The following is a 15,077-nucleotide window of genomic DNA, read 5'->3' on the forward strand; positions in this document are numbered from 1 at the left end:
GGTCCTGGGGCCGGTTTTGTTCAATATCTTCATAAATGATCTGGAGGATGGTGTGGATTGCACTCTCAGCAAATTTGTGGATGATACTAAACTGGGAGGAGTGGTAGATACGCTGGAGGGGAGGGATAGGATGCAGAAGGACCTAGACCAATTGGAAGATTGGGCCAAAAGGAATCTGATGAGGTTCAATAAGGATAAGTGCAGGGTTCTGCACTTAGGACGGAAGAACCCAATGCACCGCTACAGACTAGGGACCGAATGGCTAGGCAGCAGTTCTGCGGAAAAGGACCTAGGGGTGACAGTGGACGAGAAGCTGGATATGAGTCAGCAGTGTGCCCTTGTTGCCAAGAAGGCCAATGGCATTTTGGGATGTATAAGTAGGGGCATTGCCAGCAGATCGAGGGACGTGATCGTTCCCCTCTATTCGACATTGGTGAGGCCTCATCTGGAGTACTGTGTCCAGTTTTGGGCCCCACACTTCAAGAAGGATGTGGATAAATTGGAGAGAGTCCAGCGAAGGGCAACAAAAAGGATGAGGGGTCTGGAACGCATGACTTATGAGGAGAGGCTGAGGGAGCTGGGATTGTTTAGCCTGCAGAAGAGAAGAATGAGGGGGGATTTGATAGCTGCTTTCAACTACCTGAAAGGGGGTTCCAAAGAGGATGGCTCTAGACTGTTCTCAATGGTAGCAGATGACAGAACGAGGAGTAATGGTCTCAAGTTGCAGTGGGGGAGGTTTAGATTGGATATTAGGAAAAACTTTTTCACTAGGAGGGTGGTGAAACACTGGAATGCGTTACCTAGGGAGGTGGTAGAATCTCCTTCCTTAGAGGTTTTTAAGGTCAGGCTTGACAAAGCCCTGGCTGGGATGATTTAACTGGGAATTGGTCCTGCTTCGAGCAGGGGGTTGGACTAGATGACCTTCTGGGGTCCCTTCCAACCCTGATATTCTGTGATTCTATGGTACGGCTTCGAACGCAATCCTAGCTGTAGTGAGACAGAACCCAGGGTGGGGAGCTCTTGAGTTTGTGTCATCCCCTCCTGCATCAATTTTGCATTGGGGGTGTGACATTACTGTCGTAACCTGTGACTGTACAGATTATTGTTGCAACCACTGTTATATATTTGCAGCAGATATTGTACAAAGGTTGTCGTGTGAGGTGTCTATAAAGAGGTTGTGATTTGCTGGTTAGGATGATGCTGTCTGTATGTGTGTATCATTTCTGTAGTGGAAGTTATGAGTATTGGCTCTGTACTTGTATCTCAATGTGTTTGGATTCTAAGGCCTTGGCTACACTTGCCAGTTACAGCGCAATGCAGGAGCCCCGGGCGCCCTAGCTCACTCCCCGTCCACACGGGCAAGGCAGTGGAGCGCTCTGACTCCACGGCTACAGCGCTGCTGGTCTCCACCTCGGCGAGTGGAGTAACGTTTGCTCCGCCCCTCCTGGAGCACTGAGGCGCCGGTGTGGACGCCCTGGCTCTAGAGTGCGCTCTGATCGGCCTCCAGACCTGTCCCACAATGCCTGTTCTGGCCACTCTGACCATCACTTTGAACTCTACTGCCCTGCCCTCAGGTGACCAACTGTCAGACCCGCCCTTTAAATTTTCTGGGAATTTTGAAAAATCCCCTTCCTGTTTGCTCAGCCAGGCGTGGAGTGCTCTCAGTGCATCTTTCCAGGTGACCAGGCCTCCACGCTGGACCTCATCAGCGTTTGGGGGGAGGAAGCTATCCAGTCCCAGCTGCGCTCCAGCCGCAGGAATTACGATACCTTTGGGCAGATATCAAGGGATGTGAGGGAAAGGGGCCATGACCGGGACGCACTGCAGCGCAGGGTTAAAGTGAAGGAGCTGCGGGATGCCTACTGCAAAGCCCGTGAGGCAAACCGCCGCTCCGGTGCTGCCCCCGCGACCTGCCGTTTCTACAAAGAGCTGGACGCGACACTTGGGGCCGACCCCACCTCCACTCTGGGGGCCACCATGGACACTTCAGAGCCCAGTTCAACAGGGCAGGAGGAGGAGCAAAGCGGGAGCGAGGTTGCTGAGGCGGAGGAAGACACGCCGGCATCCCTAGATGCATGCAGCCAGGAGCTGTTCTCAAGCCTGGAGGAAGGTAGCCAGTTGCGGCAGCCGGTGCTTGGGGAAGGACCAACACCAGAGGAGGTTCCCGGTAAGCGGCTTTTATTTTGGGAAGGAAGTTATTCGGCGCGGGCTTTTGGGGCGAGGAGGGTTAGGGCTCCACTCATGCCTAGATGCGGAATAAGGCGTTGAGGTGCTCTCACATCGCGGTAATCGGCCTCAGTGATCTCTTCAAAGGTCTCATGCAGAAGCTGGGCAATGCGCTTGGGCAGGTTTCTCGGGAGAGCCACTGTGGTCCTTGTCCCAGTCGGGCTAACATGTCCATGCCACTGTGCCATGAGGGGCAGGGGGACCATTGCTGCACACAGGCAAGCTGCATGTGGGCCAGGGCGGAAGCCGCCTTGCAGTAGAAGACCCTCCCTTGCTTCCCAGGTCACCCTCAGCAGTGAGATCTCTTCCAGGACGAACTCCTGTGGAAAATGTGGGGACAGTGTTCAGTATAGGGGCTCCCTGCCACTGTTGGTTCTCCCCAAGGCACAAAAACCCAGAGGACAGTACAGCCGTGAAACAATCAGTCCCCCTTGACCCTGTGCTTACTCACCATTTTAAGGCTCCCATGGGTTGTGTGCGCTCCCTTTGGGACGGGCAAATGATGCTATTGTGTAGACTGTGAATGCCCTTAAGTATGGGGGAATTGTTGCTCTGTCTGGTGTGAACAAGGTTGCCTCTGTGAAGTGTTGCATTTTGCCCTTACTGATGCAACCTTGAGATCTAAGCTGTCCGTGTTATCACCGGCCGAAAGACTCCAAAGAGTCAGAAGGAGGCCACGTAGAAGCAAGGAAGACACGTTGCATGAAGTCATGCAGCATTCAAGTAATGAAAATCAAAAAGGGCAGGAGTGGCTGGAGAGTGAAAGGAGGGTCTGCCAGCAGAATGCGGATCGTGAAGCGCCAGGCGGACTCGATACACACCCTCATAGCCATGCAGGCAGAGCTCTACCGCGCCCCCCCCCCGCCCCACAGCCCTTGTCCCAAAACTCTTTCCCTTGTGCCCCCATGTCACCTCCAACCCACTTTCCCCAACATCTGGGTTCTTACCGCCACCAGCTGCCTCCAACACCTGTAGCTTCACCCCCCAGCCCTGAAAACTACGACCCCGACCCACCGCGCTCAGCCCCCGTCACCAGGCAGTAGAGCCACCCTGAAGTGTCACACTCAGTGCACAGCACTCCAGCCAGGAAGGCCGAGTATGAGAACAGGACACACGCAAATCTGTGATGGTTCCGTTCCCCACCCCCTTGCCCTTTCGGTTTCCCAAGCAGTTGTGTCTCTTTTCAATAAATTAATTTTCTTTTCAATAAATGGATTTTTTGTCTTTGAAAACATCCTTTACTACTGCATAAAGTAAAGGATACCTTAGCCCAGGAAAGAAACAGGCACTGCAAGTCAGCGTATCATACGTAGCAAACACAGATTCCTACTAACATTGGAACCGCTGCACTTCACTCCCGTGCAGGGCACCAGACATTACTGGTAGCTTTCAGCCTCAGATTGCTCCCTCAAGGCATCCCTAATCCTTGCAGCCCTGCGCTGGGCCCCTCTAAGAGCCCTGTCCTCTGGCTGTTCAAATTCAGCCTCCAGATGTTGAACCTCCGAGTTCCATGCCTGAATGAATCGTTCACCCTTCCCTTCACAAATGTTATGGAGGGTACAGCACGCGGCTATAACCACGGGGATGCTGTCATCGACCAGGTCCAGCGTCCCATACAGAGAGCACCAGCAGCCCTTTAAACAGCCAAAAGCACACTCCACAGTCGTTCTGCACCGGCTCAGCCTGTTGTTGAACCGCTCCTTGCTGCTGTCAAGGCTCCCTTGTAGGGTTTCATGAGCCACGGCATCAAAGGGTAAGCAGGGTCTCCAAGGATCACAATGGGCATTTTGACTTCCCCTACGGTGATCTTCTTGTCTGAGAAAAAAGTCCTGGCTTGCAGCTTTCTGAACAGGCCAGCGTTCCGAAAGATGCGTGTGTCATGCACCTTTCCAGGCCAGCCTGCGTTAATGTCAATGAAACGCCCACGGTGATCCACAAGCGCCTGGCGAACCATAGAGAAATACCCCTTGCGATTAACGTACTCTGAGGCTAGGTGGGCTGGTGCCAGAATTGGAATATGTGTGCCATCTATTGCCCCTCTGCAGTTAGGGAAACCCATTTGTGCAAAACCAGCCACAATTTCATGCACGTTACCCAGAGTCATGGTTCTTCTGAGCAGGATACGATTAATGGCCCTGCAAACTTGCATCAACACGATTCCAACGGTCGACTTCCCCACTCCAAACTGGTTAGCGACCGATCGGTAGCTGTCTGGAGTTGCCAGCTTCCACACTGTAATAGCCACCCGCTTCTCCATCATCAGGGTAGCTCTCAATCTCGTGTCCTTGCATTGCAGGCTGGGGGCGAGCTCCTCACACAGTCCCATGAAAGTGGCTTTTCTCGTTCGAAAGTTCTGCAGCCACTGCGCGTCATCCCAGACTTGCATGACGATGTGATCCCACCACTCGGTGCTTGCTTCCTGAGCCCAAAAGCAGCGTTCCACGGTGGTGAGCATGTCCGCGAATGCCAAAAGCAAACTTGTGTTATATGCGTTACTCAAGCTGATATCATCGTCCGAGCCCTCACTGTCACTTTGGATCATAAGGAATAACTCGACTGCCAAATGTGACATGCTGGCGAGACCCATCAGCATACTCTTCAGCAGTTCGGGCTCCATTCCCGCAGACCGAAAAGGAAGACAGAGCACGCAGTACAAAAACCACTGAAAGATGGCGCCAAATGTGGACGGAAGCTCAGGGATTGCTGGGATGCGAACGGATGCATCATGGGGCGTTGGGACAGGACCCAGAATGCCTCACACCCCCTTCCCACAAGCCACAGCGCCAGAATGGGAAGAGGTAGGGACAGCTCAGTGGTTTGAGCATTGGCCTACTAAACCCAGGGTTGTGAGTTCAATCCTTGAGGGGGCCATTTAGGGATCTGGGGCAAAAATTGGGGATTGGTCCTGCTTTGAGCAGGGGGATGGACTAGATGACCTCCTGAGGTCCCTTCCAACCCTGATATTCTAGGATTCTAGGTGCCCTGTGGGATAGCTGCCCATAATGTACCGCTCCCAATGCCGCTGCAAGTGCCGCAAATGTGGCCACAACAGTGTTCTTGCAGCTGTCAGTGTGGACAGACTGCAGCGCTTTCCCGACTGCGCTCTCCGAAGACAGGTTTAATTCAAAGTGCTCTACATCTGCAAGTGTAGCCATGCCCTAAGCAACAATTCATCCCTCACAGAAATTCTGCTCTTACCCTCTTCACCGAGGGCTTGCTCTAGAGGAACACTTTCCTGAGCAACAACAGACTCTTGCTGGGTCTCACTTACATCCAGGATCACCTTTGGCCCATCCGGCGGATTCCTCCACAATCCCCTTTCAGGCAAACTCACAGACTTCCTAGATAAAAGGTCAGAAGCATTCTCCTTCCCTTTGCCACACACAAGTTCAGGAATCTTTTCCTTCTTGCTACAGGTTTCCACACCCTCAGTAGGTAACAGGATCAAATCACCTTCATGCTCTCCTTGTGCCCTGGCTAGGATCTCACCCTGATTAGACAGAGTTGCAACACCCTTTCCCAACAACACACTAGCAACAGGCAAAATACAAGCACCAGAATTGTCTGGGCTCTGGGATTTTACATAGACACTAACTGGATGCGACCTAGTTACAGGGCCATTCTCCCTGTAGACACAGACTTAGGACCCTTCCCTTCCTGGGCTTTAGCTGAATCCAGAACCAACTCTGAGACAACTGCACGACCCTCAACCATCACAGGCTGAAAGGCCTCTTCTGTCTGCTCCACAGACAAAGAACTGGAGACACCTTCTCCTTTACCAGACACACAGCTTGGGATCTCATTTGCCTTGTCCCAGCACACAAGGCTGTTCACAGACAACTGCTTGGAGACCAAGGTAGGTTCCTCCATAGGCAAGTCAATACCCCTGACAGACACAGGCACATTTCCTTCACTGTCACAATTTTCCACACAGGTAACAGGTAAGGTATAGGGACAGTCATCTTCCACTATCCTCGCCTTCCCACACTGCTGGTTTGGTGTGCCTTAAAAGTGGAGAAACCCCAGCCTTGGGCTGTAACTGCCCTGCTCTAAGCAATTTGCCCTAAACTGATACTCTCAGAAGTGTCCCACCAAGGTCAATATACAAGTTAGCTCTTACCCACAAATCACGCTGTTGCCAATCCTTTAGAATCTAAAATCTAAAGGTTTATTCATAAAAGGAAAAAGATAGAGATGAGAGCTAAAACTGGTTAATGGAATCAATGACATACAGTAATGGCAAAGTTCTTGGTTCAGGCTTGTAGCAGTGATGGAATAAACTGCAGGTTCAAATCAAGTCTCTGGAGAACATCCACAGCTGGGATGGGTCTTTCAGTCCTTGGTTCAAAGCTTCAGTTTGTAGCAAAGTCCCTCCAGAGGTCAGAAGCAGGATTGAAGACAAGATTGAAGGGTTTTCAGGACCTTTTATATTCTCTGCCCGTGGAAGATCACAGCAGCAAGATGGAGTTTGGAGTCACATGGGCAAATCACATGTCCATGCACGACTCAGTTCTTTTCAGGCCGACGCCAGTGTTTACATGTTAGTTCGAAAGTTCCCAGGAAAGCTCAGATGTGGATTGGCGTCTCCCAAAGTCCATTGTGCGTTAAGTGTTTCTTGATTGGGCACTTACTGAGAAGAGTCCCTTCTCAAGAAGCTGACCAGATGCTTCACTGAGGCTACTTAGAATCAAAACACATTGAGATACAAGTACAGAGCCAATATTCATAACTTCAACTATAAAAATGATACACACATACAGACAGTATAATCATAACCAGCAAATCACAACCTCTTTATAGACACCTCACACGACAACCTTTGTACAATATTTGCTGCAAATATATAACAGTGGTTGCACAATGATCTGTACAGTCACAGGTTATGTCAGTAATGTCAGAACATTCCCATGTTAGAGATCGGTACAAGCCGCCCTTTGGAGCTCCTGAAACCTTCCTCCTTAGACCTGAAATCTAGATCAGATGCACCGTTTGGCACAGCAGTACTGCACTCCTTCTTTGACTTGGTCTCCTCTTCCCACTGTCCCCAAGGGGAGTACTACTTCCCAGATTCCCAGCAGTGGGAATATGCAGAGGAAACGCAGGTCACTCACCTGAAACCAGAGTTCTGTGACGGGGACTTCTTGCCCACATTCCCCTCTTCCTCCAAGTCCGGATGTTAACTTTGCACTGAAGGAAGTGGGGGAAGGAATGGAGGTGTCTCGCACACCACACCCCTCTATGGACCTGCCGGCTGAATGTTTGAGCCGCCAGGGGCAGAGTGGGACTACTACTAAAAGCCTCTACTGGTCCAAGCTGCACCATCAACACCTCCAAAGGACGTGAATGTGCAGAGCCCATCTCAAATACTCCAATTCCAGGGGAGTAACCATCATATGCTTCATAATGTGGGGCTCCAGGATATTCTCTAGATATTGACATTGTTCCAGGCTATTTTATAGCCATACTTGTCTGTCCGATCCAACGGTAAGGCCCCAATTCTGCAACTGGATCTGTGCTGCCTTTGCACTGGCTTGGAGTCTCAGTATCATCAGTGAGGGACTCTGCGGGCACAGGACTCTGCCAATGGGCGTTTCTTGCAGGACTGGGACCTCATTTATCTCCAAACATAGAAGCTGGAATAAGGGTGCGGGGGGGGGGTTGCTGCACCCCCTGGCTTGAAGTGGTTTTCATCATATACAGGGTTTACAGCTTGGTTCAATGGCTCTCAGAACCCCCGGTATACACATGGTTCCAGCCCCCCGTCTCCAAAGCTGTTTCAAAGACAAATGCGCTTACAGAGATAGTTTGACTGGCCGCGTAGCAGTGTAACTACTCTGGTTTGTTCCCTTGACATTCATGCTGCTGTGATGGGGTGTACAAATCCCACAATACGCTAAAAAGAGTTAAAGGCCAGTACTGGACCCAGGTAGACTCCGCCAGCCCTACTGAGCATGCTCCAACTAGAGAAAAGCGAGCAACCCGGATCAGAGGTGGGGAGGGGGACAGACGTGCGTGGAGAGCTCCTTAGAAGGGCACCGGAGAAGCCTGCCCAAGGGAATAAGACTCCATTCAGTGCGGAGCCCCACTGCAGCTAACAGTTTGGTGCCTTTTCTTTTTCTTTTCACCTTATATTGGACCGGAAGCCAAGGGAGAAAAGCAAACAGTAGGAAGTGACCCATGGAGGATAACTTGGAGGGCACCTTCAGTGGCCAGACACTGTTGACCCTCTTAGGGCCCTGGGTCACAGCCCAGTGCGGTGCGTCAGCCCAAACACTCCTCCCACTGCCCCTACAACTGGAGGGACCCAACTTGCCTGCCCACCTCGCTGCACCTCTGATTAAAAGTAGGCCTGGATCGCAAGACCTGCTCGCTGGGAGGTGGTCCTAAATGCGCTAACCACTAGCCCACCAAGGACTCGGTTACAATCACATTTTCAGAGTCACGGGTGGACTTTCTTTAAAACGTGGTACCTGTTTCTTTAGTGTGTGATACCGAGTGTGCATCTGTTGCTGGACGAGACACAAAGCATTTCATTGCATTAGTTACTCAAATGTATTATACTGGGCTGGTAGCTCCATTGTAGCTACGGTTGAAACTTCGGTTTCGCAGCTGATTCGTCGAGTCTGAGGTTTGTCGACACCAGGACTTTGCATTTCAGTAATGTGAGTTTGTTGCTGTTACAGCGCCCCTGTAAGGTGTCTACACACCCCCCCTTTTTTTAAAGCGAATTGTTGAGCATCTTAAGCCACAGTAAGTGATCCCCCCTGAGCGGGGAATAGCCCCACTTTGCAGTGAGTTTGTTTGCTGTAAGGTTCATGTGGACACACTCCTAACTCCTGTTCTTCTGGCAATCCTCCCCCCAGTATCCCACACTGCAGAGCTTCGAGCCTGGCCTGCCTGCCTGCATGCCTGCTCTTCTTTTTGTGCACAAGCTTTTGGTAGCCTAGGACTCTCACTTAATATCGAGAAGACTAAAGTGCTCATCAGCCTGCTTCAGGCCTTGCACGTGACCCACCACGAACCACCACCGAGGGACAGACTTTGGAGACAGTTGAGCACTTCTGCTACCTTCGTAGCCAACTCTCTCAAAACGCAAAGACTGACAGGCCGATCGAGCACAGGAACCAGCGTGCAAGTGCTTCCTTTGGGAAACTGCTTTGACGCCGCGTTTTCACAGACTGTGACCTGCCACAGGACACCAGGATCCAGGTCTATGAGGCGGTTCTCACCCCTACATTCCTCGATGGATGCGAAACCTGGGTGACCTGTCAACAGCCCCTCAAGAGTCTGGAGAGGTACCACCGCACCCAAGAAGCAGCTGGTGGACAGTTTTCCAGAAAGCATCCAAACCCCCATGGCAGCATCCTTGACCCCACATGTCCCCTGGGGGCTCACTGGGAGGAGATTTCTCCGGACGGATGGTGACTTTTCCACACTGAGGGGAACTCCCATGCTGGTGGTCTGTCACTGCAGCCGCAGGGCAAGCTCTGCACACGTCTCTAGGGAAGTCTTTCACACCCTGAAGGTCTGCAGCTACTGTTGGTCATCCTGCATCACTGCAGTGCTGTCTCACCAGACAGTGTGACCTGAGAGTCCAGGAATGGTGCTTCCTCAAGTGAAGCTGCTCCAGATACATGCCCTGCAAAAGCAATCGCTCAGTTTTAATCTCTTGCTCCTCCTCCACTGGTAGGCATATCACAACAGCATCCGAAGCTGCCGCGCCAAATCCATCTGACTCCAGATGCCTGTGCATCGTCCTGTTTGTACTGACGAGTGCCATGATCATGGTGCTCGGCAGTGTGCCTTCCATACCGCCTCACACCAGTTCAAAAATGGTGTTGCCAAAATATGGCTGAATTATGGGATGCCAGGAGAGCAATGATGGTCATTTGTTGGTTTGCCCCAGAATTCCTTAATATCGGAATTTTGGACTTGGGCTCTTCCAATGTCACACTGTGAGACAGATCTCAGCGCAGGGTGGAGTGGTGGCGTTGCACCCTAAGACATCTGGCCAGAATGCCACGCACTGAATTGGAACAAGCGCAGAGCTGTGTGAACGCAATGATTAATAAGGGAAGTCCACTAAACTGCCGTACCAAAGTGGTGTGGCTGCACTTCAGTGTAATAGAGCCAAGGTGCTGCACTCAGAGCAAGCGGCCTAATCCGCTGTAACATCCCTGTGTAGAGAGACCCTGAGGCATCGGGTGTGGTGTTTGGAGTGTGCCGATGACACCCTGCTATATGCTTCTCTCTCTCGCTCTCTTATCTGACTCTGAGGTTCAGTACCTTGCCTTGCAAACTGAACTCTGCTGGCTTTTGAGCGAGGCCCCAGCCTGCCCCTGACAGACACTGGATAGCATGCTGTCTTTCCAAGCAACATGGAGAACTGCAGGGATGCATCCCGTAGAGGTTGGACTGTGTCCTCATTAAGGCAGTCACATTTAGGGCAGGGCAACTAATTACTGGCTGGCTACTCCAGGCCTATGCTCAGCCCCCTCACTTGCTCTGTGGAAATCAATACAGAGCAAAGGTACGGGTGATGCTGGGCTGTATTGTAGGTAGGTTTGGGCTCTAAAGAGACACAAGAAGTGACTGGGGGGAAATGTGCCATTTTGTATACGGTGTGGTGTGTCCCAGAGTCCCAGCCTCTCTGGTGTCGTCTGCCTGTGCTCCAACTTCCCTGCACTGTGCTGGGGGATCAATCAACAGAGCGGGTCAGTGCAGTTCTCTCTGCCAAGTACCGGGAGACCTGCCGGTGCACCCACGGAGCTCTTGGACCCCCCTTTCCGTGCTGAGCCATGTCAGCCCTGCAAGTGGGGAAGTATGAGCTGCTCCGCTCACCAGGATGGGCAGGGCTGGGTCAGGGCCAGTGATGTTCCCGAGGGAACCCCAAGGACAAGCCTGGAGGGGGCGGAACATCTGGCACCTCAGGTCGTGGCTGCCGGAGGCGGAGGGATGAGAGGCTGGGGGGAGCCCGAGCTCTGCATTAACAAAATGTTTGGGGGGTGAATCGATGACCCCCCCGGCCCCGGCGCCCTGGCAGAGCGAAGACTGCCAACAACGCACCAGTCAGAAGCCGCCCGGCCCCGGGTGTCGGCGGCCGGGCACAGCCCCGCGGGGGCGGCGCGGGGGGCGCTCCAGCCGCAGCGCCGGCAGCGGGCGAGGCCGGCCCGCGGGCCGAGCTCCGGGGCGGGGCCGGCGGGGGGCCGAGGCTGCCGGAGGCAGGCCCCGGCCCCTTCCCCTCCCCTGCGGGGGCCGGTCCCCGGAGCCGGCGCTGACGCGGGGCGAGGCGGGGGCGGTGCGTGACGCGGGTCCTGCTGCGGCGGCTGGCGGGCCGGGCTCGGGGAGCGGCGGAGCCAGCAGCGGAGACCGGACCGCGCCGGGCCGAGCCGAGCCGGACCGCGCCGAGCCGCGCCGCGCCGGACCGCGCCGGGCCATGCAGCGGCTGCCGCCGGCCTGGGCACCCGCCGCCCCGCGCCGCTGAGCCCCGCGCCCGCCGCAGCCATGAACTTCCAGGCGGGGCCCGGGCAGAGCCCGCAGCCGCAGAGCCTGGCGGCGCCGGGCGGGCCGGGGCCGGGCTCCTCGGGGCCGCCGCAGGCCGGGCCGCCCCCGCCCCAGTTCGGCCTCTCCAACTCGGCGGCCATCCGCGCCGAGATCGGGCGCTTCGAGTCGGTGCATCCCAACATCTACGCGGTCTACGACCTGCTGGAGCGGGTGGAGGACCTGGGGCTGCAGAGCCAGATCCGGGAGCACGTCATCTCCATCGAGGGTGAGCGCGGGCCGGGCCGGGCCGGGACCGGGACCGGGACCGGGGGGGAGCGCGGGCCGAACCGGGACCGGGACCGGGACCGGGACCGGGGGGGGAGCGCGGGCCGGGCCGGGCCGGACCGGGACCGGGGGGGGAGCGCGGGCCGGGCCGGGCCGAACCGGGACCGGGGGGGGAGCGCGGGCCGGGCCGGGCCGAACCGGGACCGGGACCGGGACCGGGGGGGAGCGCGGGCCGGGCCGGGCCGAACCGGGACCGGGACCGGGACCGGGGGGGAGCGCGGGCTGGGCCGGGCCGAACCGGGACCGGGGGGGGAGCGCGGGCCGGGCCGGGCCGAACCGGGACCGGGGGGGGAGCGCGGGCCGGGCCGGGCCGGACCGGACCGGACCGGGACCGGGGGGGGAGCGCGGGCCGGGCCGGACCGGACCGGACCGGGACCGGGGGGGGAGCGCGGGCCGGGCCGGGCCGAACCGGGCCCGGGACCGGGGGGGGGGAGCGCGGGCTGGGCCGGGCCGAACCGGGACCGGGGGGGGAGCGCGGGCCGGGCCGAGCGGAGCCGAACCGAATCCGGGGGGGGGAGTGCGGGGTCGGGCCGAACCGCACCGGGGAGGAACTGCGGGCCGAACCGCGCCGGGCCGGGGGGACGTGCAAGCCGAGCTTTGTCCGAGGGGGAGCGCAGGCCGAGCCGAACCGGGCCCAGGGGGGAGGAGTGTGGGCTGAACCGGGCCAGGCCGAACCGGGCCCAGAGGGGAGGAGTGTGGGCTGAGCTTTGTCCGAGGGGGAGCGCGGGCCGGGCCATGCGGGGAGTGCTGGCCGAACGGGACCCTGCCGGAGGGGAGCGCGGGCCGGGCTGAACCGAACCGGGTCCGGGAGCCGAACTGGACTGGTCCCTCCTTTCTGCGCAGGGAGCCAGAGCCGGGCGGGGAGCGTGGGCCAAACCAGGCCGGGGTTGGGGGGCACAGCATCAGAGTAGCCCTCTTGCCCGAGGGGAGCGTGGGCCAAACCAGGCCGGGGTTGGGGGGCACAGCATCAGAGTAGCCCTCTTGCCCGAGGGGAGCGTGGGCCAAACCAGGCCGGGGTTGGGGGACACAGCATCAGAGTAGCCCTCTTGCCCGAGGGGAGCGTGGGCCAAACCAGGCCGGGGTTGGGGGACACAGCATCAGAGTAGCCCTCTTGCCCGAGGGGAGCGTGGGCCAAACCAGGCCGGGGTTGGGGGGCACAGCATCAGAGTAGCCCTCTTGCCCGAGGGGAGCGTGGGCCAAACCAGGCCGGGGTTGGGGGGCACAGCATCAGAGTAGCCCTCTTGCCCGAGGGGAGCGTGGGCCAAACCAGGCCGGGGTTGGGGGACACAGCATCAGAGTAGCCCTCTTGCCCGAGGGGAGCGTGGGCCAAACCAGGCCGGGGTTGGGGGGCACAGCATCAGAGTAGCCCTCTTGCCCGAGGGGAGCGTGGGCCAAACCAGGCCGGGGTTGGGGGACACAGCATCAGAGTAGCCCTCTTGCCCGAGGGGAGCGTGGGCCAAACCAGGCCGGGGTTGGGGGGCACAGCATCAGAGTAGCCCTCTTGCCCGAGGGGAGCGTGGGCCAAACCAGGCCGGGGTTGGGGGACACAGCATCAGAGTAGCCCTCTTGCCCGAGGGGAGCGTGGGCCAAACCAGGCCGGTGGGCACAGAGCTGGGGCAACTCTCTCGCCTGAGGGAGCGCTGGCCGACCTGGCACTTGAGGTAGGGAGAGGCCAGTCAGGTCTGAGATCTTCCTCTCCCAGAAGGCCCAAGGAGGAGACTGAAGTAGATGAGGAGGGACGGTGCTGGCCCTGGGGGACAAGCCCAAACCCCGGTCCGAGAACCAGGTCTCTAAGGGTTTGAGTTGGAAACAAACGCGCTGGCACTGGAATTGGAGAGACTGGGCCATAGACAGGGCCTCCCCGACTGCGCTGGCCTCGCTGGGGCTGAGCTGAAAGCAGAGATGGTGGGGGTCAGGGAAGGGACTCCCGGATTGGGAATGGGGTGCCTTGGGAACAGGGTCCAGTCTCTGCCGAGGAGGAGCTCAAATGGGACTGGGAGCGTGTGGGGAGCCCCTCTGGGTCTGGGGACTGGACCCTGTTGTGTTGGGGCTCCTCAGGAAGGATGGGCCCCAGGTGCAGTGTGGCTCCCGCATCACAACGGGTGACAGCTGGTCCCCAGGGAGGAGTCATGGAGCATGACTTGTTTCCGACCAGGGCCGAGGGAGTGGGATGCTGGGGTCCTTTGGCCTTTGCACTGTCTCGGCTTCGCTCTCCAGAGACGTTGGGACTGATTCTGGAGGCAACACTGGTTAATCCCCTGTTAATCCTCAACTGATTGATCTGCCATGGCATGGGTGAGAGGGGATCGGACCCACTGGTGGTTTCTGCCGTGGGCTGGCTGCCGCTTGGCTCTGAGTCCTGAGGATGGATGTGGGTGGCGCGCTTTGGCCTCTCTGTGGGGATGCTTGTCAGGTCCTTTCCTGGCCGGCTCTGTGCTCAGCGGGTTGGGACTCACTAGTTCCACTGAACTCGCCACTGGGGCCAGTGCACGGGACGCGCAGGGAATGTTCGGGTGTCTTGCTCATTCTTGCTGCCTTCATTTTGTGCCTGTCAGAATTGCTGCCTGTTTGTGTTTTGTCTCCTTCTGAAGGAGGCTCTTTAGCTTCATCCTCGGCTCCTTGTTCCGCTGTGTTGGCAGCGTCTGATTAGACAGGATAAAAGTACCTTATAAAAGTGCGATCAGATCTTTCCTCTAAAGAGCTGCCCCCGCCTGCCCACTCAGCTTCCCCTGGGCAGGAGCGAGCTGCCAGGCTGCTGCAGAAAATGGAGCCCCGGCTGCCTGCCGGTGTGTTTTCTCCATGGCTCTGCAGATAGGCTGTGATTAATCAATGACTGAACATCACATAGCCCCCCTGTGCTTCAGCCCCTGGTGTTTATTAATGAGGAGATGATCTGATGTAAGAATTGTCTCCGGAGACCCAGGCTTTGCTTAGGGCACGTGCATACTTGTGTGGGACTGGTGCCCTCTCTGCCGCTGCCCCAGCCAGGGGGCTGAGGGCCAGTAGAAGGGCTCGCTGCCAGA

At 56.8% G+C, this 15,077-nt stretch overlaps 1 protein-coding gene across 2 annotated transcripts in view; it reads left to right on the forward strand.

Annotated features, from left to right (window-relative positions):
* The first annotated feature begins 11,429 nt into the window (after positions 1-11,429).
* The window catches only part of AGAP3 (ArfGAP with GTPase domain, ankyrin repeat and PH domain 3), a 231,304-nt gene continuing 227,656 nt past the window's right edge, over positions 11,430-15,077 (forward strand). Inside the window, exon 1 of one of the 2 annotated variants that reach the window (XM_073334978.2) lies at positions 11,430-11,995. In XM_073334978.2, the coding sequence (XP_073191079.1) occupies positions 11,731-11,995 (265 nt within the window). In that variant the 5' untranslated portion in view covers positions 11,430-11,730. The remainder of the gene's footprint in view (positions 11,996-15,077) is intronic. The other variant, XM_073334979.2, reaches the window with a different exon arrangement.

Source organism: Lepidochelys kempii, chromosome 2 (assembly GCF_965140285.1).
Source record: "Lepidochelys kempii isolate rLepKem1 chromosome 2, rLepKem1.hap1, whole genome shotgun sequence".
Classification (NCBI taxonomy): Eukaryota; Metazoa; Chordata; order Testudines; family Cheloniidae; genus Lepidochelys; species Lepidochelys kempii.